Source organism: Nannobrachium achirus, assembly GCF_963921795.1.
Source record: "Nannobrachium achirus genome assembly, chromosome: 19".
Classification (NCBI taxonomy): domain Eukaryota; kingdom Metazoa; phylum Chordata; class Actinopteri; order Myctophiformes; family Myctophidae; genus Nannobrachium; species Nannobrachium achirus.
In genome coordinates, this window is record NC_137826.1 from 28,816,609 (window position 1) to 28,842,052 (window position 25,444).

General features: G+C 43.1%; 1 protein-coding gene across 1 annotated transcript in view; it reads right to left on the minus strand.

Moving 5' to 3' along the window:
• The window catches only part of rnf43 (ring finger protein 43), a 102,153-nt gene extending 78,928 nt beyond the window's left edge, over positions 1 to 23,225 (minus strand). The window contains 1 exon segment of the mRNA XM_080748590.1: positions 21,646 to 23,225. Within this exon segment, the coding sequence (XP_080604716.1) occupies positions 21,646 to 21,861 (216 nt within the window). The 5' untranslated portion in view covers positions 21,862 to 23,225.
• Between the last annotated feature and the right edge of the window lie 2,219 nt (positions 23,226 to 25,444).

The window sequence follows — 25,444 nt, forward strand, 5'->3', positions numbered from 1 at the left end:
AGTGTGTCCCTAATATCCCAGAGCACATGTCTGCCACATAACACAAGCAAAGGGTGGAGTTGAGTGGGATCTCAGGTGCAACCCATTTTAAACCCCACGCTAAATGATGCTAAGCAAATTATCATTGCTAGTTTACAACCAATGCACAATGGAGATGACACTGTGATTGGTCTAATTTATATTAGCCCAAAACACACCCATGAATAATTGAGCGATAAATACAACCCTCTGTGCTGTGTGCCTTGCTTTACGGCCAGAAAACAAGGCAAATTGGAGACAGACAACACAATTGCACCTGCGCCAATGGATTGTCTAAACTAGAGGTTCGCGGCCCTTTGGGCTCACAGCTACGTTGCAGCAGTGATCCACCCACATCCATCCATCCATCCATCCACATCCATCCATCCACATCCATCCATCCATCCATCCATCCATCCACATCCATCCATCCATCCATCCACATCCATCCATCCATCCATCCACATCCATCCATCCATCCATGCATCCATCCATCCACATACATGCATCCATCCACATCCATCCACATCCATCCATCCATCCATCCATGCATCCATCCATCCATCCATCCATCCACATCCATCCATCCATCCACATCCATCCATCCATCCACATCCATCCATCCATCCATCCATGCATCCATCCATCCATCCACATCCATCCATCGATCGATCCATCCATCAATCCATCCATCCACATCCATCCATCCATCCATCCATCCATCCATCCATGCATCCATCCACATCCATCCATCCATCCATTCACATCCATCCATCCATCCATCCACTTACTGTACTGTACTTTACTGTACTCTACTGTACCTTACTGTACTGTACTTTACTGTACTCTACTGTACCTTACTGTACTGTACTTTAATGTACTCTACTGTACCTTACTGTACTGTACTTTAATGTACTCTACTGTACCTTACTATACTGTACTTTAATGTACTCTACTGTACCTTACTATACCTTACTGTACTGTACTTTAATGTACTCTACTGTACCTTACTTTACCTTACTGTACTGTACTTTAATGTACTCTACTCTACTGTACTCTACTTTACCTTACTGTACTGTACTTTAATGTACTCTACTGTACTCTACTTTACCCTACTTTACCTTACTGTACTTTGCTGTACTCTACTGTACCTGACTGTACCGTATTGTACTGTACTTTGCTGTACTCTACTGTACCTGACTGTACCGTATTGTACTGTACTCTACTTTACCTTACTGTACTTTGCTTTACTCTACTGTACCTGACTGTACCGTATTGTACTGTACTTTGCTGTACTCTACTGTACCTTGCTGTACCGTATTGTACTGTACTTTGCTGTACTCTACTGTACCCTGCTGTACCGTATTGTACTGTACTATGCTGTACCTTGCTGTACTGTATCTTACTGTACCTCTCTCTCTCTCTCTCTCTCTCTCTCTCTTCTCTCTCTCCTCTCTCTCTCTCTCTAACCCCCCCCTTCCCTCTTGAAACCCGATACTTTTGTGATGATAATGACAAATTCACTCTACAGAGGATTGCGCAATAGGTATTGCGAAATAAGCATACAAACACAAACTGTACGGTAAATATGCATTTTGAAAAGATGACACTAAGTGGATTACGTTCAGCATAGCATGCAGTATATATTTCTGTAATAATGGTGACTTCCAACACGACCGAATGTCGGGAACCGCCGAACAAAATCAGTCTTTGGCCGTCTTGAGTTGGTGTGGCTGAGATAGGGCCCTCTGCGTGCACGCATTTGATGTTGCACACACACACACACACACACACACACACACACACACACACACACACACACACACACACACACACACACACACACACACACACACACACACACACACACACACACACACACACACACACACACACACACACACACACACACACACACACAGTGGGCAATGATTTCACAGGAAAATGCCAGCCTGAAAAATGATTGACAGGGATATGTTGTTGAAAGCTAAGGAACTAAAATGTGTTACATATCCTTGGTGATCGTACGACGAAGTATAGGGTTGCCTCCCATGTCACCAATTCAGACCAGGGGCCTGCAATACTATACCCACTAACAAGGCAGCCCGTCATTCTGCCCCGACTATTTACTTTCCGCTGGATTTATGATCCCTCGTCTGTTCTTCGGCCAGCCCTTCGTATATTCCTTTTTGATTTCCCAGCACATTGCTTTCCATTAATAAGGTGTCAGTTTACTGTGTCAATGATTGCCGTGGCCCTGTGTGTAAACTTTGAACCTGCAAGGCAAAGGATCTCTCTCTACCCCCTCTCTCTCTCTCTAGAGGAGGGAGGAGGGACATGGTGAGGGGACACATGGGGGGAGATGGCGTTAGGGTTAACTCGTTTACGATTCACACCATAAAGCTTCCTGGAAGGTTGGCCGGGCTGAATAAGCTAGGATACGTTAACCTTTCACCTTCCCGTGCACCCAGCGGTGCAGAATCACAGGAAACAGTTAAGAGACGTTTTTGAAAATGTTTCTGTCATAACCGTATGAGAAAATACTGTCATAAGATAAGACGACATGCTGTTTCTGTCAGCGTGCATGAGCAGGGCTGTCACAATTATTACATAATCGTCTAATCGTGATAATTTGTCATTATCGCAATTATTTTGTCATAATCATCATAATCGTGAATGTTGAAAAATGTCCAAAATAGTTGATATAGCAGATCTACAAGCTCACAACGCGTCGCATCGCGACACGTTGTGAGCTTGTAGATCGGCTATTTCCACTATCAAAGTTATTTTTTAAGTAGTAAGTTGTCAAATATGTCAGTAATTTCTTTGTGTATTTAGGTTATGTGTCATACCTGCCATGTGCAACTTCAAAGCCTAAAAGCCAAACAGAAATGTAATTGTCAACGAAAAAACGCAATTAAATCGTTAATCGCAATTATTTGAGTGATAAATAATCGTCATGTAAAATGTCATAATCGTGACAACCCTAATAACCGTATGAGAAAATACTGTCATAAGACGACATGCTGTTTCTGTCAGCGTGCATGAGCAGGTGTTTGTGAGAAGTATCCCGGGAGAGACGCTCTGCCTATGGTGTTGTTGAGATAAGTCCCACATGTGAAGATCAAATATGTGGTATTTATTATACAGGGGGGATTTATCTGGCTCTCCCTATCTGCTGGGCTATGTAATGGAGAGGCCCTGGACAGATCCACTTTCACTGCCCTGAAAGCCTGGAGAAATGACCCAAAAGGAAATCATTATGGGAGAAAACAAAGGCGTGTAGGCGTGGAGGAGAAACCCTCAGATCGGTGCTGCCCCTTCCCCTCCCTCCACTCAGCTCCGACTGGATCTAGTGGGTGATTGCAGGGCATGTTCTGTATGTGTGTGTGTGTGTGTGTGTGTGTGTGTGTGTGTGTGTGTGTGTGTGTGTGTGTGTGTGTGTGTGTGTGTGTGTGTGTGTGTGTGTGTGTGTATTGTACATGTAGTTCGAATCCTTGCTGCTAAATCAAAAGTGGATCTGAACTACACTTCTGTAAATGTTCGTGACTGCATCTTACACAGTGGTGATGCTAGCGGAGTGGCCAAATCTGTCCACAGACACATGAAAACGTCACACAGACGAGCCACGCTGTCGCTGTCACAGCTGGTAAGGAAGTAAAGAGATCTGTGGCATCTAGAAGTGGTTGATGCATGGTAGCTCTTTGACAAAACCAAGATGGATTAGTTAATAATATCCCAATTTAAAATAATCGATTCAACATGTTTTGTTGGATTAACACAATAATCATACTTTTCTCGTGTATATGGGTATTCTAAAAATGAAGTGAATGAAGTATAGCAACTACAAATATGAATATTAAAATATTGGACATATACTACCCTTGTAGTATATGTCTAGTATATGTCCCTACCCTACCCTATAACTACCCTGGAGGGCCATAATACTAACTATCCTGCAGCATCATAGCAGTGTCTTCTGGGTAACAACCAGACACCAGTCAAATGATGCAAGTGCCAGCTCTCCGCTTACACTTACAGCCCTTCAACAAAGGTCTCATGCAAGCGACACTGGTTACTTTATGAACATATTATTATATAACCAACTACAAAGCTCTCTGCAACGTTTCCTGACAGAAATAATACTCAGCGTGAATTATTGCCCAAGGGCAACAGACATAAATCTTGTAATTTAATTGTTGTGACACTGTCAGTGAATGTACCTGTTTTGTCACTTTTGGTTTCAATCAAAGGTGCAAATGAATCAACATTAATGCATACAAAAGAGAGGAACACTGAAGAGTCTGTTTGTCTCCATTTGTTGACAAACCTAGAGATAGTCCTGGTGTATGGTCCTGGTATAGGCTAGTGTGTGTAGCAGGCTACTGTAAATAGTGTGTTGCTCCTCTGACTACCAAACAAAATGGTGCCATAGTCCCAGGTGGAGTGAGTGGGGACAGGTATGGGAGTAGATGGGAGTAGTAAGCCATCATTTAGTAGATTTGAACTGAGCTATTCTCTGTGAATCACATTCGGGTTGGGGATGAAAGAGAAACAGTAGACCAATTGTGATTGTCTGTCCTCTCTTATTAAAGCACCATTTTCGAAAAGTCCTGTCAATTAAACGCCAGCTACAGAGATAAAGCTCCAGTGAGAAGCTACCATTTCTACACCCTCATCTGGATGAAACAGGCCACCAGCCCAGGACTTCCTGTTGGGGCGAGGAAGTGAGGAGGTGAGGGGGGGCTGATATGAGATTATCTCTCTGCATCAACAGACTCCACAAAACCAGTATTACAATGAATATACTGTGTGAAGACATGTGACATCACACTTTCAGTTAGCAGACTGTACCACACACACTTCAAAGCATTCTGTGTTTACATACCGACAATAAAGAATCATATTCCACGTTTAATGTACACACAACTATCCACACTTCAAAGTATGATATGTTTACATGCCATCATGGGCTCTGTGCACATATACTGTGCACACACAGACAACACACGCACGCACACGTACACACACACGTACACACACACACACACACACACACACACACACACACACACACACACACACACACACACACACACACACACACACACACACACACACACACACACACACACACACACACACACACACACACACACACACACACACACACACACACACACACACACACACACACACACACACACACACACAGAGCAAGTGCACCTAGTGTAAGTATGTTATTTTATCAGTTTCCTGTGAGATAGGCCTCTATACATTACTGCACCGAGTTGGTAGCATTATTGTAGGCTCAAATCGACTAGGTGAAACAACATGACCAACTCTTTGTGCTATAGACGTAAAACTCAGTAATTAGATCGATTAGATTAGATAGTGGGACCATAACAGACCACTATGATCATTTTATTTTTCTTATTCATTCATGTTTCCCTAGGATTTGTTCCATTTAAAATAACAACATAAACTAGAAAGGTATGCTCACTAGAGCACACATCTCCACCAGGAATAATAATAGCGCTGTATGCAGTTAAATTTCTACCTACAGCCATGAAGAGTGGTGTGGCATGTGATTAGCAGTTGTACATAGTCTCTTGACTTCCTTCCCCTCTTTCTCATACACATTCATTGTCTACCTTTATCTTTCTGTATGTCTGGGGCACGGGATGAAAATGTTTTGGGGTTGTGCTCAATTATGAAAAGGCACATGGCAATGGGTGGAAGGCATATAATAAAGGATTCTGATTACATTATCAAGTTGCAACAAGAGAGAAATCTTTAGCCACTGAACACATCAAAAGATGGCGTGGCATGTTGTCATACAAGTTTGATTAACATGTGTGTACTTAACCACTTAATCCCCTAATATATACTTCGTCGTACGACGCATAGCAAAAATAGCTGATCTAACGCGTTGCATCACAGTGCGTTGAGAGATCTACTATGAATGCATTTTCTTTTTTACATTAATGACATGCCTGGAATATTGATGCCAGGTTGAAAGTGGTTTTAAACTGTATGGGCTCATTTGGCCTACTTTTCACACTCTCTGAGTAAGGGTTCATTAGGGTCCATTTGGACCTGTAAAGGTCCCCTTGCGTCCATTTTACACTCACAGAGTTAAATTAACATTGGGGATTTCACTGTGAATGGTTTTTGGAAGGACTCCAGGGCTTGTAGCGCAGGTCGTCTTTGATAATGGGCCACAGTATGTGTAAGAGTGCTGGGCTGCAGCCAAAATACACAGCCTTTTGGTAATAGTTAACAGAGTGGGCAAACAGTGGAAGGCAGCGGCATGGAGGTAGGTCAGAGAACTTCATCAGACCCCCACACACCCCCTCCCCCCCCCCCCCGTGCCTATCTCTTACATTGATCTAGCATTGCTGACTCTCTGGGAAACTTGGGTCAAATCCGGGTCCTGGGGCCTCATAAACACGCTGTTGATCTATATTGAGTAAATAAGTGCTGTAGTGAGCAGCCTACAGAACCTTGTCCACAAAGCACTGTTGCATATAGAGTTTCCTCACGCACGCACGCACGCACGCACGCACGCACGCACACACACACACACACACACACACACACACACACACACACACACACACACACACACACACACACACACACACACACACACACACACACACACACACACACACACACACACACACACACACACACACACACACACACACACACACACACACACACACACACACCTGTAGATTAACCATATGAACCCTAGTAGCGTCCCTTTACATTTATGTAAATACCAGATGTACAAGCTTGTAAAGACACAGGTTGCGAGCTTGTAGATCGGCTAGTTTTGGTGAAGAATTTGTTGTAGAGGGGAAAAAGTACCGGTAGCCTCCTGGGGGCTGGGGGACATGGCACTGTGCTACAGAAGTACCATTGTTAATTTTGATAACAGGGTTATAATCTTCTGCGTTCCTTTGTCCGAGGGGATGAATAGAGCAAGAACCGTGAAAGTTGTATGAGTGGCAGTGTCACATCCACCACCACTAATGTCAGGGCTGTGAATACATCAATGTGGCGAAACATTAAATCCTCTTTGGAGAACACATTCCGAGCATGTCCAAACACACGGATCTGTGAATGTGTGTGTAAAATGGAAGGAATGCACAGCGTGAGCCATCTCGGCAATAATTGAGCATTTGTATTAATGCAACACAATAGAAAGAGGCATGATATTCCTGCGCAATAATCGGAGCCGATTCCATCACTTTCGATCTCCTCCTCACCATCTCCACTTATCAGTCTCTGGCGAAGCCCTGTTGCCAAGCTACAATTGAATAATTCAACAATGGAAACTGAGTTTAAAAAGTCCTGGGGGAAAAGAGGACACACAGGATGCATTTCTGAACTACCATACCATTACTGTGGTCACGTTCTCAATATGCAGCAGCTATAGTTTCACTAATGAGTGATCTGGCTTTTTAGCTGTAATGTTAATTTACATGAACACTACAAAAGAAATGAGAGTCTGCACACTAGATAATACATGAAAATTCATTGTGGTATACCACCAAGTGGCATTTTGAGTGTGAAGCTATTCTTCAACAGAGACTATGGTTATGAAGACTATCCTTGTGACTTCATATATTCAACTGACACTCAGTTTGTTGGACTTATGTGCAAAGAAAATGTGATTTTGACTGGCTGACACCAGAACCTGAAGCACTGGGTTCATCTCAAGGTCATCAGCGCATAGCGGTTGACCGTGTAGCTTCTGATTCAGCGAAGAACATCAATGGCATAGCTGGGAGAATCAATTTAAAGGGGATTTCCTTTTGTTCAAGATTCAAGGGATTTATTGTCACATTGTCACAAGAAACTTAGGTTTGGCGGTGCTCCATAACATAATAAAATAAACATTACATAAATAGCACATAAATACATGATCACACAATGTCGGCCATTCTAACCGAGTGTGCGTAACTATACTGTGCTGTATGTGTATTACTATTTATGCTTGTGTGTGCATGCGTGCGTAAGCATGTGCCTATCTTCCCACTCGCCTGCGCGTACAGCAAGGATGGTTTTAAAAACAGCGCTGCAGTCCCAGACAGTCCAAGGACTCAGTGGGGGTAGAGAGGTCATTACCCAATCCTCTGCCAGCCTGCTGCTCTAATCTCAGAGTCTGCAGACCAAACACCAAACCACACATAGTCCTGCTATAGTCTTTAGGGTTGGCTTTTTCAGGACTGCTGTGGCGTAACGCTCGGCTATCCATACCACATAGGGCCAAGAACAAAGAGCAACACCGCACTCCAATCTACTGCTATCATGGCAATCTAGGGTCTTAAACAGTAGATCATGGCATGTACCATGGCACAGTCAACCGAGAGACGGTTTCAGAGTACAAAGAGAATCAAAGAGACTAAATAAAGATCTCTCATTAGACATCGAATGCTACTTTTTTTCCCCCCTTCTCTTTTTTTCTGCGTTTATTGCTTTGGAGTGGCTGCCATGGTGGAGGTTATCAGGTGAAAGGCCCTGACGGGACGTCACTGCACTGTTCTTTCAAATACAGACCGCCTTTTGATCCGCCCACCTGCCTCCAATCAAACGCTGTGTGCCAAGGGCAGCTGACTTTGAAACACACTGTCTGTTTTTTTCCCCCCTCAGATTGGCGGCTGCAGTAGGCCTAAATGCGGGAGCAAATAGTAAATACAGAGCTTATGTAACTCAGATGTAGATAATATTACACCGGCTCTAAATCTTCCATACAAAGAACCACTCCAATGGTCAAGGATGTTTGGAGAGAATAATCTGAATGAATACACACAAGCATTCCTAGCTGAAAAACAATGTACATAAGTAGCCCCCAGTGGGCTGTGAAAGAAACCACTAAACCCAAGAGAGTAAAAGCTAAACCAAAAAGTATGAGAGTATATCATATTTAGCAAAAGTTCAATGATGAGGTCTTTCATGTTCCCATTACCTTTTAGTGTTAGCGGTTACTAGCATGCTGGTGGCCAAAGGTCTTTGCTTTTTAGGTCAGGAATTTAGAGGGTTAAACATGAGAGGAGTCAGCGACTATCTAAGCAAGTGTTTCCCAAACATAGGGTCGTGACCCCCTTTTGGGTCCCCCAAGTAAATACAAATTTTACATTTCCTACAATTATTTATTTTGTGTGGATCAGAACTAGATCTCACGTGTGACCCGTTATGAGTAATTTCCAAAAATAAATAAATAGGGCTTACTGTAAGTGTACTTAACTTAGGGTGTAACTAAGTACATTTACTTAAAAACACTTTCAGTGCCCAAGACGAGTTTACACGTTTTGGGCGCTAGATGGCATTCTCGGCTATTCTAGGCGATCCTTGACCATACTGGATTCACCAAAAGTATTTTTACTCAGGGGGCCGTCGCCCGATGACATCATGACGCAACCAAAAGCATCGAATTCTTTTAGTTTAGTTTTTTGGAAGGGACTTGCAAAACAACACTTCCCACGCTTGTCTATGGAGCGATTTGATCACAGCATGTTGCAGTTTGACGGGCCCACTTTCCTCACAGAGGATCGCGCACACATAAGGATTATTTTTTCGCATTCTACGAGAGTCGTGCCCCCGTGCACGCACGACAGAGAATATTCAGCGATTTTTCAAAGATAGGGTATTTGTACTTTACTTGAGTATTGTCAATTCCCAATACTTATTACATCTCAGATCCAAATATTGTACTTTTACTCCACTACATTTATTTGAAAACCTTACTTACTAGTTACTTTGCAGTTATAAATTATAACATTATAAAACATACATTAACCACTTTAGCCCTATTTTTATACCTAGGCTATTTGAAAATAGTCGATCTACAAGCTCACAGCGCGACACATTGTGAGCTTGTAAAATCTGCTATTTTCAAACATTTTGTACTTTTAATTTTTGTACTTTTAAGTACATTTTGATGCCAACACTTTGATACTTTTACCCAAGTACATTTTGAAATCCAGAATGTTTACTTGTAAAGAGTATTTCTATAATGCAGTATTGATACTTTTAATAGTACGGAGTACCTTTTCCACCACTGTTTGTACGTTTGTGTCCTGGGGAAAAGTTAAGCAGAACAGGTTTGGGAACCTCTGGTCTAAGCTACTGTATATGCAGTCTCTCCAGGAGCATCATCCTTGACAAGCGTCCTCAGCATTCTTGTTGGGTGCCAAGGTATTTACTTTGGACAAGAGAGGGAGGCACTGTAGGGGACAGCATCTAATTAGGAGCAGCCAGTCAGGAGGTCGTGGCCAATTGGAGGAGGCCTCTGGACACATATACTCCCTCCTGAGGGAGGATCTGTCCCTTGGGAGGGACACAAGACAGTCTAGTCAGAGTTCAGTTGTTTTTGGAGCATGCGGATAACAAATGGAGGGGAGGTTAACATAAATGAAAAATCCTTCAGGCAACAAAGACATCAATTAAACGTTAATTCAAAACCATGCATTATTGAACTAACTTGCTTCATTATTTGCATGACCATCACAGATATAGAAATTAGACAAGCAGAAAGGAACCTCTGTTTTAATCTGTCTGAGACTCCAAAACAAAAGCGATTGAAGCTTATTATGAGTGGTCCTAATCAACTATCCCCGACAATGTTGTTATTTAGTTTAGCTCAATGACAGTGAGAGCTTTCATTACAGAGAGTAATAATAACATATTATATGAATCATATGACAATAACGTGTGTATTTTTACTCTGTCAACATGATTATTCTAACGTGTCTGATGATTAAACATGATGGCCAAATCTTGTCGTCTTCAGTGTTTTTACAGTTTTCCAATGTTACTGGTCCAAGAGGAGCAGTGAAGATAATTGGTCCCAGCATTATTTGAAGTGCATAGTTTGAATAAGGCTGTTCCACCTCAAGCTGATATGTGATCTTTCAGCAGAAACATTTGCAGCTCCCATTGTACATTAAGCCTGATTTATACTTAGTAGCATGCCAGTGTTTAGTGTGAAAATAGCAGATCTACAAGCTCACAACACGTCGCATTGCAAGGCATTGTGAGCTTGTGGATCTGCTATCTTTAGAACACACTGCTGCAAAGCACCACAGTTGTGACCTGCAAAGTGCATGGCCTCGCCTCAAAAGCGGCAAGCCTAAGTGTTTTGTTTTCCTCTCCCGCTTCTAATCTAAATGCCATTTGTTTAAGAGTAAGCAGAGACACTGTCATGGCAACTAATCTTCCTAGGTGAATAATGTTTGTAGGAGCCGAATGCACATTTTGAGGGCAAGCCAAGGGAGTGACAGAAGCTGAGAGCGACTTCTTCAGTGGTAAGATATGAGCCGGGCCTGTGTGAGCGCGACTACACTGCAACAAACACTGCAACAAACACTGGAGCCTTTCTGAGCAGAAGGGAGTAAAAAAGGTCACAAGCAGGACACGCTGTTTGTGCTGCTAAGATGTTTGGAGGTGACCATGTGACTTTTTGAGACATAAAGCATTTTCTGTCAGCAGCGTTATCTCCCTGAATCCGGGGTTACAATATGGCTTTTGTTGTCACAGAGCGCTGAAAGATCTAAGTCACTTTGATCCCGTTTAATAGAGTTTGGTAAATGATCTCAGCGTGGGAGCGCACACATGCACACACATCAGCACAAACACACGCACTATGCACACACATGCACGCACACGCACGCACGCACGCACGCACACAGACACATAAGCTTGTGCACATACAATATACTGTACACAAAGAAACAGAAATACAATAATCTATTTTTTATGCTGATCATGGAGGCAGAGTTTAAATCAGAAGACAACAGTATGCATGATCAAATCACTAGAGTTAATTTAAATCTGAGTGTAGAACATTATTGCACTTTATTATTACACCGGATTATGCGGTGTACTGTATGTCCAGTGAGTCTGTATCATAATTGGCTCTTGCTCAAAAATGCTCTCATTTATCGACTTCACCCTGCATAAGATCATACAAAATCATGCAATTTTGTGTGCACTGCACTGCAGTATACCTTGTGCACTGACACATCTGCAGTGTAAAGAAACTGTATCAAGGCAAAACTAAATTATCAAATATGAAGTTGATACGTAGAAGATGCGTTGCTTTTCCATGGCAGCTTGCACAAAACCAGACAAGAACACCATGAGTGAGTGACTTGGGGAGACACAGGGAGAGAGAGGGAGGGAGTTTGTCACAGAGCATTTATCTGTGGTATGGTGATGACTCTTTTCCTCCGGCCTCTCAGCAAACCTAAGCACTTCCTGCCCTTCAAGTAAATGCAACCATTTTTATCCCCAACACTAAAGTGCACTTGATGAATTATAATAACCTTTTTAAAGAGCTGTCAAAAAAAGCCTGATTAAAGGAGTGAAAGGCAGGAGAAAGAAATGTAATATGAAATAGTGCAGATTGAGGGACTTCAAGTAGAGTTAATTAATTTTAGAGACTGGTCCAAGCTAATAGGCAACTTTGATGTTGGTATACCTGTACTATGCCATTAACACCCAAGGGGCCAAACTCGTTCAGTAACGAGATACGGCAACTGGAGGTCGCTGTGCCAAAAGGAGTTGTCTCGTTCAGGAACGAGACAAAGGGTTAACTTGGTTACATGCAGCTGCATGCATCCCATACGTCATAACGTGGTCGCAGAGAGACAAAATGGCGCGACTAGGCTGCATTGATTTCTATTCTATGCTGAAACATAAAAAGGGCTTTATCTATGAATAAGGTGCAAAGAACGCCAGGGAAGCAGAGATCTGCCCGTTTTCACAGCGACACTTTACCACGATGGTCGGCCCCGGTTTGGATTTTAGTTTCGCGAGCGTTTGTAAACAAATGGATTATCCTCCTCAATCGTCAGCGGACACTCACGTGCACACACACGAAGCTTCTGAGGCTCTTCAAAATTAAAGCGTAAGTGAACGACGGCAGCAGCAACAGCTAGAAATATTAGAAACCTTGGCTTCCCATGTGTTAATGGCATAGTACAGGTATACCAGTGAATGCAGTTGTTTGTAGATGGCATGTCAAATTGGGGAGAAATTTGTATCCCCAATTTGATGTTACTGCAGTATCATAAGGTTAGGGTAAAGTAATACCTTACCCTTACCCCTGTGTCCCCAAAAGTGTCATAACAAAGTAAGTGTGCTTGTGTGAACTTTGAACACACTGTATGAATGAAGTCATATGGCTGAAATAAACAGAATGTTGTTGAGTTTAAAAATAACAACACAGCACGCCACCAAAAGGCACGCTTGCACGCACAAAAACACACACACACACACACACACACACACACACACACACACACACACACACACACACACACACACACACACACACACACACACACACACACACACACACACACACACACACACACACACACACACACACACACACACACACACACACACACACACACAAAATAATTATCTACAACCACATATATGAAACATTTTTCATTTTGCAAAGGGATGGACATTGATGCAGGAAACCTCTGATAATTTTTGGTCCACTACAGCACTCTGGCAGAAGAAATAGCAAATGCAGCCAAATTGCACTCACACTTGGTTCTTAGATGGTCCAACAATTGCTGTACATACCATTGCTGTCCATATAATACAATAGTCATCTGTTGCAGAAAGACTCTGTAAACCTTTATAAATGTGGCCTTGATCCCCAGAGATGGGATAGCTTGCCCTGCATACCCATCATGGATCACTGGGCTTTCTTCTGTACTCCCAATGGATCAGTTTCAACTGGAAAGAGACAGGTGGTTCACTTGACCTGGACTGTCAGGACAAATTCAGAAAGGCCACGCAACATACTCATCTCACTTAGTATGCAAAAATACCAAGGTCCTCAAACAATTTAACCCTATCAACCAATTGAATTCCATTGACCCTGGCTGGCAACACGTCATCCCTGTCTTGCTACTGTATGTCAGGTAAGGTATTGAGCCTTAGCATGTGCCTGTGCATGCGTGGATAATAAACACACGAGTGTAAGTATGTTTGTGTGTGTACTGTGTATGCTTTCATGCATGGCTCTCTGCCCTCTTATTGTAGTACTTATATGATGTCCCACTCGACTGCATATAATGACGTCCCACTCGACTGCATATAATACTACAACCTAAAGAAGCTGCTTACAGTCACCACGGCTAATTTATTTGACTGGTATAAAATGCTTCCTCGAGCCAAAGAAAAGACAACAGTGGGTGTTTTCACACTGACTATACCAGGGCTAATTCCCACTTAGACCTGTTGAGATTTTAGCCTAATAGGGAATGTTCACACTACCATGGATGGACTAGCATCGAGTTTAGCCCTGGGCTGGAGCAGGGTTAACACCCAACTTTTCAGAGTTAGCCACAGAAATTGCTGGAAATATGGTGCCTAAAGGCTAGTGTAACTGCAGACTTGTAATTGGACTGAATCAACCCCAGGTAATCGTTAACCTGGGGTCTATTAGGCCAGAGGTTCTCGAACTTTGACATTTGAAGGTCTCCCCTTAACTTTGACAGTGTACAAATGAAACCAAATGGACCCTAACAGGTCCATTTGCACACTGTCAAAGTTACAGACTTGTAAGGGTCATTTAGACCCCCATACAAATGGGGTCCATAAGAGACCATTTGTACACTCTCAAGAATGAAATCAACACTCAGGATGTTCTAGTACTGTGTATTAAGAGTGTTTTGTTATTAAAACCGTTATTGATCAGAAACTGCAGAGTAGCGGCTCACCCGTTTAGACTGAAAGGGGACGGTGTACACTCGCAACACAACAAGGTTGACTGGAGTACAGGATGCGTACAGTATATTATGAATGAGATGATTTGGTGGTGGGGCCGTTTGACTTCCCTCTTCCCTCCCTCCCATCAGCCTGCGTCTGTCTGTGGGCCAATTCAAGGATGAGGGCCAATAGTAATGCTTTTACCATACTGAAAGGTCTGTGCATACAGTAGACATACACGTTGTGTGTGTGTGTGTGTGTGTGTGTGTGTGTGTGTGTGTGTGTGTGTGTGTGTGTGTGTGTGTGTGTCCATGCGAGTGAGTATCTAAATGGGTGAGTGAGTGAGTGAGTGTGTCTAAATGAGTGTCTAAATGAGTGAGTGAGTGAGTGATCAGAGTGAAACTTTAAGAGCATATGAGGAAAGTAAAATGAATCCTTCTCAAGTTGTTTGCTTGAATAGAGCTATGAACACAGCAGACAAACACGTTGTATAACATGAGCCTGACAGACACACAGGCATTCCAGAGATGTTCTAATGACTTAAAAATAAGGTGCCGGCAGACTTAAGAGATTTGCCACATTTCCCCTACCTGCCTGTCCCTTTTCCCAGTGCCCTGAGAAACATCTCAACAGTCATGTCCCGTGGAACGCGACGGAGAGCAGTGTTAGCCCCTGTTTCCTGTGCTGTAGGCTGCAGCCTTGTTAGTTCTCTCCTCAGGAGAAACCATTAGACAGAGGCTTGTCTGCTGGCCCTAACCCGCATGGGGTCTGCTCATGGCATGAGATTTTAGAAGTACATATTCTACTAACTCACTTAAAGTGTTGGATCAAAACGGAAAGACAAAAACAACAACTTGCCTTCTGCTCATAGCTATTATGACAAATCTACTGCTGCACAATGATGATGAATTACCTTATCGTTGTTGTCGGGTGGAAACCTTGTATATCCAAAACCGTTCGTTTTGTATTTATCATTTTAACAAGAATTGACACACAGTCAATATAAAATCTGTGGATTGGTGTGTTGACGTTAGTGTAAAAAAAGTTTGAAAAAAAATTTTTTTTGAAAAAAAAAAAAAAGTTTGAATATTTTTTTTTTTTTTTTGTAAGGTGAGTGTGATACAGAGACAGTAAGGTTATGGCAAACAATTGTTTTTAAAAGAGACTTCAGCACACAAAGTGAATATAATTAAGTAGGCCTACTTTTTTTTACTCTTACTTGTAACATTTTGACTGAGTTTACTGTGGATTGGAGTGTGACCAGGAGTACTCTGTACTCTTACTCAAGTACTTGGGTCGAGTAGCCTACTGTCCATCTCTGGCTGAAGCCTGATTTATACTCCGCCCCCGGAGATCTACAAGCTCACAATGTTGGCATTTGCAACGCGATGTGAGCTTGTATGTCAGTTGTTCTCAGACGTTCCCTGAACACGGTGCAGGCAGAGGTGGGACGTTCGCGAACGAATCGAATCTTTTGAACGGTTCTTTGAAGTGAACGATGGGATCCGGTTCGCGCAGTAGAGAGTGCGAAGTAGAGAGCGCATAGTGAGACAGATCCTTGGCTCGGTCTCACTTCAAAGAGCCATAAATCCCTCTAGTTGCAGGGTGAAGTGTCTCGCTTACGCTGTTGCTTCTCAACACAGAGGAGGTTCGTTGAAATGAAGTGAAAGCAGCGCTGTGCAGAACAACATGTTTGGGGATCTGTTGGGAATTATTTTCCTCACAAACTTTATTTAGCAGTCAAATTTCGCCGGGATGGTAACGTGTAGCGTTTGTTGCACGCTACGTCACTACTGGAGTCTAAAAATAGCTACGCTACGCTACAGCTACGCTGGTTCAAAAGGAGCTGCGCTACCGTGACGCTACTGACAAATGTAGTTAAGCTATGTAGCGTCGCTACTGCCCATCACTGCCCGTGTGTGTGTGTGTGTGTGTGTGTGTGTGTGTGTGTGTGTGTGTGTGTGTGTGTGTGTGTGTGTGTGTGTGTGTGTGTGTGTGTGTGTGTGTGTGTGTGTGTGTGCGCGTGTGTGAGAGAGAGAGAGAGAGAGAGTGTGTTGTCTGCGTGCCCTGCTCAATAGCGCCCCTCCTTTAACGTGTGTGTGTGTGTGGTCAGGAGAGGTATGGCAGGCGAGTCAGGCGACAGACATACACGGCCGGCCAGCCAGCCAGCCAGCCAGTAACATCTTGAAAGCGAATCACAGGAGCGGCGGGACCACCGCTCAAAAATAGAAAAGGGATTAATTTAGGTTAATTTAACACCACTGCCTACATTGTCTATCAAGGTGTTTCTCCCGCTTACCCTGTAACTGCTATATCTACTGTAATTCTAAACACAACACTAGTAGGCAGAGATTCACATTCGAACATTTCAAAGAGCAATATTCCTATCCCTAAGTAAAAAAAACAATCCCAGGTAGACACTTGCATTATATGTGAACCGTCGATACTTGATCATATCCTATAAGATGCTTCAAACAAGATAAACAAATAAATAAATAGTTAAAGTGTTATTTACTGCTCAACATTGTTGTGGAGCAAGCTTAGAAATATAAAGTATAAAAATGCCTGATATAATGTGACAAAATGTTGCAGGCACCAGCATGCACTTTAGTAACAACTCTGGGAGGGCCAAATGGGTCCTTACGGGTCCATCTGGTCTATTTTCAAGAATCAAGAGGGATTTATTATTTGTCACAGGTACAAGCAGCAAAATGTTGGTGGGACATGTTATGCAGAGACTGAATAATAAATAACACACAATTATTTAACCAGGTATTATTCTATAACAGAAAGTGGTGTAGATCAGTGGTTCTCAACCAGTGGTCTGGGGACCACCAGTGGTCCTTGAGGGGGTTCCAGGTGGTCCCCAGCTAAATCTTGTCAAATGGTGGTCCATGGCTCAAATGCCAAATAAATAACAGACATTGATAGGAAAAAGGTTGAAAACCAACTGATGTAGATGAAACATCACAGCAGCTCCCTCCACCACTGACCTAAAGCAGAGAAGTGCTGAAGAGCCCTAGAGAGGCCGTTATCTCATCCAGGGGCATAGGAAGTATGGACAGGAAATCTAGAGGGAGGGGGAAGGAGGGGGCCCATATGGGAAGTGCAGTGTAAACAGTTCCCTTTTTTAATCATCTCGGCTCACGTTTGGAACTGCACAATGCTTTGATCTTCTCCCCCGGCTCCCCCGCCACCCTCTCCCACAGCTCGTTCCCAAACGGCCGTGTCGAAGAGAGCTGTGGGTCGACCGGCCAGAAATAACACACAGATAGTGGTCTTGGGTTCTTCTGGGCTCACAGAGAAGAGACATTGAATATCTCATGGGAGAATGGGGGGGAAAGAAAAGAATGTTTAGTGGTACTGAGTTAACTAACGCTCTGTCGACTGGCGGCCTCTCTGCCTTAATTATACCTGACGTCTTTATCGGAGCTCACAAAGGTCAATTCAAAGATTAATTTGTACGAAGCCCCAAATATATAGAGGGATAAAAGAAAATAAATGAAATTTAAAATGATTAGAACAAACATTTATTTGTTTATCTATTTCATTTAGCTTCCTTGAATCAGCCAACTTCAAGTATTGCAGCAGGCATGACAAACTCCTCCTCTCTGCTTGGCCCAAAGGACAGTTGACAATACTCTCAAGTTCAAAGCTAAACCACAAGTGTTGTTGCGTCTCCTCTGTCTCCTCTGACCCCTCCGTAGCCTTTTACGAGAGACAGTCAAAATCCTGCTGCACTCACATTTGTCCAAAAGTCTGGCTAGAGCCCAGGAAGTATTCCTGTGTGTGTGTGTGTGTGTGTGTGTGTGTGTGTGTGTGTGTGTGTGTGTGTGTGTGTGTGTGTGTGTGTGTGTGTGTGTGTGTGTGTGTGTGTGTGTGCGTGCGTGCGTGCGTGGTGACATGATAGATCAAACGAAACAGAGGCTCCAAGCCTCTAACTCTCCCAATCAAATAGCCTAACATTTAACTTTTGTATATTATGAACATGTGATATGCACTGGATAGACCAACAAACACTATAGGCCAAAGACAGTCACAAAGTAGTGAAGTGACCATATCAAAGAGAAAGACAGAATACTTGGAAAAGTAACATTTCCGTGACCCCCCGCCTTTTCGAAACACACATAAAAACTGTTTTAATAAAGTCTTTCTAAACGTAACTTTCTTTTTCTCACTTACGCCAGACCATGTTTTCCTAGCAGTCTACCCAGAGCCAAAGCTAATGGAGCAGCAAGGCAAGGCAACCTGTGGCCCAGAGAGACAACATGCTTAAGAAGATCAAATGTGGCCAAAGAGGTGTAATTACTGCGGGTTATGAAAACTGGCTGTCATGCTCCTCCACGGTTGAGGGAGTCAAATTCGGAGTAGCCTGGGGTTCTACAAGTCAGACATGTCTGACTACTAGAGAGGGGGGTTGGATATGCCAATGTTAGGGCCAGGTCTCTGAGCCTTAAACAAACTTCACATTAAAACATTTCAACCCTGCGACAACTGTCTCTTTGGTCATTCATTGATTACCACATGCCTTCAATGGTTTTGTGACCAATATATTTAATGAATTAATGTCATTGTTGTGTCAACATGGAGGAGATCTTACAAAGAGAGAAACAGAGGGAGGGACACAGAGAGATCGAGACTCACTCAGCTATGAAAACAGAAAATGAACCTCTCCAACCTTCACCCCACTACATCTTCTGCAAGCCATGAACATAAAGCAGGAACATAAAGCAGCTTGAATACCTGTTGCAACAGGCCTGGACGGCAACAAAGAGCATCCTCCGGCATTACACACCACCTCTATGGACTATGAGCACAACCCAGAAGAAAGGCCTCTGACTCAACCACACTTTTTCCTGATGTTAGGCTAGGAGGGAACTACAACCAGTTGTCTGACTAGTGCGATCAGCTTGGTTATAACCGGTAAAACTTCTCGGAGGGGGCAAAACAAACTCCACTGGCATTTGTGGCCAGCTAGAAGGAGAAACCACAGAGCTTATCAGCACAGGATTAGGCTGTCGCCATCCTGACCGAGCAGAGGGAACAATATTAGTTAGTGACTGGGGGTACACCTCACTTCACACCTTCAAGGAAACCATGGCAGCTATCATTTCCACAGCCAAGATCAAAAGTGTCACCCATGTGTGCATTGTGTACGGAGTCAGGTGATAACTGATTTCAACAGTTTCACACACTGAGCCTTCATCCGTGAGTGACGGTGGGTTTCCACAGTATCTCAATGCTCTAAACTCCAGTTTACAAAAACATTGTCTAAAATGTCAATGGAACTGATCAAAGCAATTTCATCCCAGCACAGCAGCACTGTGGCATGCATCTCCAAAAGTTGTCAGAGTAATCTGTTGTACCCATCTGTCTGTGTGTGTCCCTTTTATGTCCAATACTGAGATTTCTGTATGTGTCTGTCTGCGTAGTGTACCTTTTTTGAACATATGGGGTTCTGTGTCACTGTGTGTCAGGCATGCCCAATTACGGAGTTCAGGCCACTCTCAGTACTACAAATGTCACATTGACAACATCATCAGGGAAACTCCAGAAATGGGGATTTGTAGTTTTATCTATATTTTTGGAGATCTGTGATCCGACTGGCTCAGTGATAGGCACGCCACATGATTATGTAGAATCAAATATCATGATTTCAAGCGTGTCATGGAGTCTTTAACGCTAAACAATTTATGTTGAGAAGTAAACATTTACAGCTACCAGCTTTTCACCATGAACACTGGGCTTTCTCTGTGGAGAGCTGATGTAAATCCTTATCAATTACTGCAAACTGCAGCATCTGGCCTGCCATTCATAAAACCTCCCACACCTGGTGAGTGAAGACAGACAGGATCCTACAGTACCTCATATCTGTCGTCCCCCGTTTCTTTGGAGACAGTAAATACATTTGCACAGCCTCGCTTTATGTCCCAGCAACCTTAATCCGTTCCTGAATCCTAAATATGCACAATGAATAGACCATATTCTTCACATTTGTAGTAAAAGGCCATGTTTTTCTTAGGTTTTTTTTTACAATTAAAAGTTTGCATAGGTCTACAATAATTTAGTCTATCTTGGACCATGCCAAAACTGTGGGAAGCCTGATAGTTGCACGCCAGTGTCGAGCAGCTAAAATATCAGATCTGCAAGCTCACAACACAGTGAAACATGATTATCTGTGAGCTTGTGAGACGACTATTTTTCAATGCACAACACTGCGCGTAACCAAGTATAAATCGGGCATAATAATAGATTTGGGGAGTACAAAGCCTGCACCTTAGAAAAGCTATGGGTGGAGGTTGGCAACCAAACCCAAGCCTATGATTTACTGGCAGGAGAACATAGATGAGAGAAACTCAAAATAAAGGAAAACAAACCAACCTCAATAACATATGCATATGTCATCACTGCTGTTGAAGGAATTTAGAAATTCTGTCAGCACACACTGCAGTTGCAATTTAGACTGCTTTTAAAGGGGAGTCAGTGAAACGATGAGGCGGTGAGGTATCCTCTTAACCATGGCCATAGCAGTAGGCTATAGCCACAACCAGTATGGTTTCAACATTATTTGTTTTATCAGATTGTGGATGCTGTGTAAACTACTGGTGACATTAGAAAAACAGGTGGGGCCAGCCGTGGGAGTCACTCCACACAGAAGGGATCTCTGATGGAGAGGATGGGTGCAGTGAGAGACTGACTGGGGACTTTATCTTTGATCCTGTTTCCTGGATGAAGAAGTGTTTTACTAAAACGGTTCTGAAAATGTCACAAGGTCTTCCAAATAACACAGTGGGGTCTATATAGGCAGTCATTTGATGATGGTTTGGGATATTATACATAGGCGTCATCATTACTCATTTTGGTGACACTTCTTACCTGCATCAGTTTCCCCTCTGCAGAACTGGCGCTGCCTCCAGCGAACACCCCCTGGAGAGTGATGGGCTTCCCCGTCGGGTCGTGCTTCAGTGTCACCTTGATGACAGCCCTGAGGGTCGTGCGCTCGGACTCCACGGCTGCGGCCAGCTCCAGGCCCGTCTGGCCCAGCACCACCTGCAGGGCCGCCATGAGCAGCCACGGCCAGAGACCGGTCATTGCCTTGGCTGTAGCAGCGGTCTCCGGCCGCACATCGTGCACTTCAAAGCTTGCAACCGCCCCGGAGCAGGCACCGAACAGGACAATATTACACCTCCCACACAGTCCCTCTTCCTTCTGTCCTGGACTGGTGACTTGAGCGGTCCAACTATTCGGCAATAGGTCCGATCCAAACTTTTAGTTACAGCGGACTGCCATGATATCTCGTGCGTAAATGTCCTAAAAACTCCAGGAGAATCCAGCACTGAAAGAAATGTCTATAGGGCCTACATGTTAAAATGTATGTCGCCACATCAACCGCTATATGAAATCGCCGCCTTGCGAGAAGAAATAAACGATAGCCCACAACGAACTTTATCCAGTGTCACTTAAACGTGGGTGGTACTGGTTAAAGACTGCATGCACAAATGCACCATGAATACAGACACTGCGTGAGGCTGAGAAATGTGCATTCGTTTCACTCAGACTGGCCTGCATTAGATAAACAAAAAGTTCTCATTTGCGACGTGCAGGCCAGTCTTTCAACAAGTTGTATCCTATCCAAGCGTAGCAGGTCCTGGCAACAACGTAAAGATCTTCATCAGTGATCGACCAGCTCCGAGCGGCTCCGAGCCTCAAATATTACAGTGTACGTGCAGTCACTGTGATTTACAATCACATTTTGCGACTATAAGGCAATAGGTTGCCAAAGCGCGTTATTAATATGAGTTATTCCGTCCACCATGCGCTAAAAGTGCTCTGGTATTCCACAAGAGAACGTACAGATTAACGACGACTTGAACTTCAAAGGATAGAATACAGGTTGGAGCTTGAATATTACAACAAGACATGTTGTCAAAGTATACACTTCTTGTATCATGTGACAAAAGGCAGGGTGATACTTTACGACGGACTCGAGTCGAGAAAACAATCCACAACCGTTACTAAATGGAGCACACCGAACTATGTAATGATTAACCAACCCAAATGGACCGATGCCTTACTTCACAGGCTCCGACTGATTCAACCGAGTCCGAAATCACGTGTGATTTCTGTAATAGACCCATCCACATTTCTATTTTTACAGTTGCTCTGACTGCATCTAAAACCTTAGTCCGCTTTTTCCACGCAACACAAAAAGTGTTTCCCCAAGTTCAATGTCCCAAAGTTGTTGCTTTAACAGATTTGAAACGATCCTTACGAGGAAGCCGAAAAACAATGAAAGAGATCTTCAGCACAGCAGCTATAACGGAGTAGTATAAAGTTACCAAAACAAATCTTTAAACAGCAACACCACCAAATGTATACGAGTCGCCCGGACTCTTCTTGTGGTCTTCTTCTTCAAAAAGTTCATAAGCTGAAGAATTGCATTGTACAATGGCAATGTCCCGACGTCTACCTCCTGGAGTCTCCCTCCCTTGGGATCTCATTGACGGTCTACCTGCTGACTGTCTGTCACTGAAGGCGGAGCAGCAGCAGGGAGAGTGTTTTCTGCAGGTCTTTCAGTCCGAGTGTATCAAAGGGTGCGTTCGGAAATGCGCACCGGGTGTGTGTTCAGTGTAGTAGTGTGCCTAAACCCAACCCTAATCCTAACCCTAACCTCAGTAAAACTATGCCTAAACGCTAAACCCAACCTTAATCCTAACCCTAACCTCAGTAAAACTATGCCTAAAACTAACCCTAACCAGACCCGGTGCGCATTTCCGAACGCACCCTTTGATACACTCGGGACTGAAAGACCTGCAGAAAACACTCTCCCAGCAGCAGTACCCACTGCCACTGCACACAAAGGCAAGTGCAGGGCTCCCTCTAGGGACGTTGCTACAAAACTGCCATGCATCTAAATCAGTGGTTCTCAAACTTTCTTTTTGTATTTTATTTCAAGGACCCCCGTGACGCTGAGGTCCATTTGGTTCCATCATTCTGTACACACTCTCATAGTTAAAGACTTGGCAATGGTAGTCTACATTTTGAAGCCCCTCAAGGATTATCCATATAAGTCTACATATAGCCTACAGTATATTATGGTTATGCTGATATACAGGCTATACTTCTTCTAAAACACAGAATGTAAGTTAATATACAGCAAGTAAACATATTTCATTTAAGTTAATATACTATATATATATAATTAAATAAGTATCCTGCACATGTTAAGTTAATATAAGTAAAATATATAAATAAACACATTTGAGTTAGTTAAGGCCTACTACTGTACTAAGTAAAATATATGAATAGCCTACTCATACCGTATTTCAGTAATTAAAAGTATATAGGACAGGTAGAACAATGGGGCTGTTAAGTCTGACATCATTTTGTGGGCAGAGGAGAACTTTTGGGGCCAAAAGGCCCCAGCGCCCGTGAATCTTTTTACTATTTTTACTATTTTTTCTTCTCTTTGTTGTTGAAAGGAAAGTGGTAAAATTATACTTTAGTCGTTATTTTTGTCCCGGATCTGTTGAAATAGCGACGGACAGATTTTGACAATAAATCTGCAAGGAGGTCTGACTACAAAATGATGTCACGGCTTAAAAAAAACATAATTGACCAGTGTGCTGCCCGCTGGCCTAGAGGTCCAGGCGCATACCACATAGGCTCTGATGCCTGACAGTGTGGTGGGTTTGAATCCTGATCCCGACTACCTTTGCTGCATTTCCTGTCCTATCAATAAAAAGGCATAAAAGCTAAAGGTATTAGAAAATAATTGATAAAATGTAATGTTGTGAAAAGATGCTTATGTAGCCAATAATACTTAATTAACACTTGTAGAAATGTATATTTTATATCTATGGGCCATAGGCTACAAACACCAATAATCACACCCAGTGTGAAGTGAGTGTGCCTTTTATGAGTTCATTTCCTTATGTCCTGCAAAGCTTGGGCAATGCCAGGCTTTGTGAGACATACAGACATACACACAAAGCCAGATGCAGGAGCGGTTAGCACTGCTCAAAAAATAATATATCAGTAGGCCAATATTGTTGTCAAAACAAGATGGGGGCTAATAACAGCGTTCCTGCAGAAACTATGTGGGCTCGCTGAAAACAGTATTGTAAGTATATTATGTACAGTAGAAAATGTACACATCCCTTCTCAGACAGAAGTATAACAATTTGTAAAGAGAAAAACACAAGCAATAATAACTGCATAAAGGTGAACAAGTTGAAGTTTGAATGAAGTTTCGAGCTCAAAGAGAATGTGGAAGTAGTAGGATAAATATAAAATATTGGGGACAACTAGTGTGTGCTCGCTAAACTTACATACTTATGCCTATCGCCCATGCAACTTTGGGCATATAGGCCACGAACAAGAGCTCTCCAGGCATCCTGGTCCTGGGCCAGTGTCTCCAGCTGTCCCCATGTGTGACCCGATCTCTTCACATCTGCCTCTCGCTAAATCGAGCCAACAATAACAATCGAGTATGATGTCAGTCATGTATGACACTGTGGAAAAAATGCATAGTACCTCCACACATTTCCTTTTTTCTTTTTACAATCAACCATATGATGATCAGTAATCAAAAACAATATATTCATGTCATCAGCGTTCAATAGAATCTTCCTCTCCAAACATCGACCCTCTCCTCTGTAACTGGGTCCTTGAT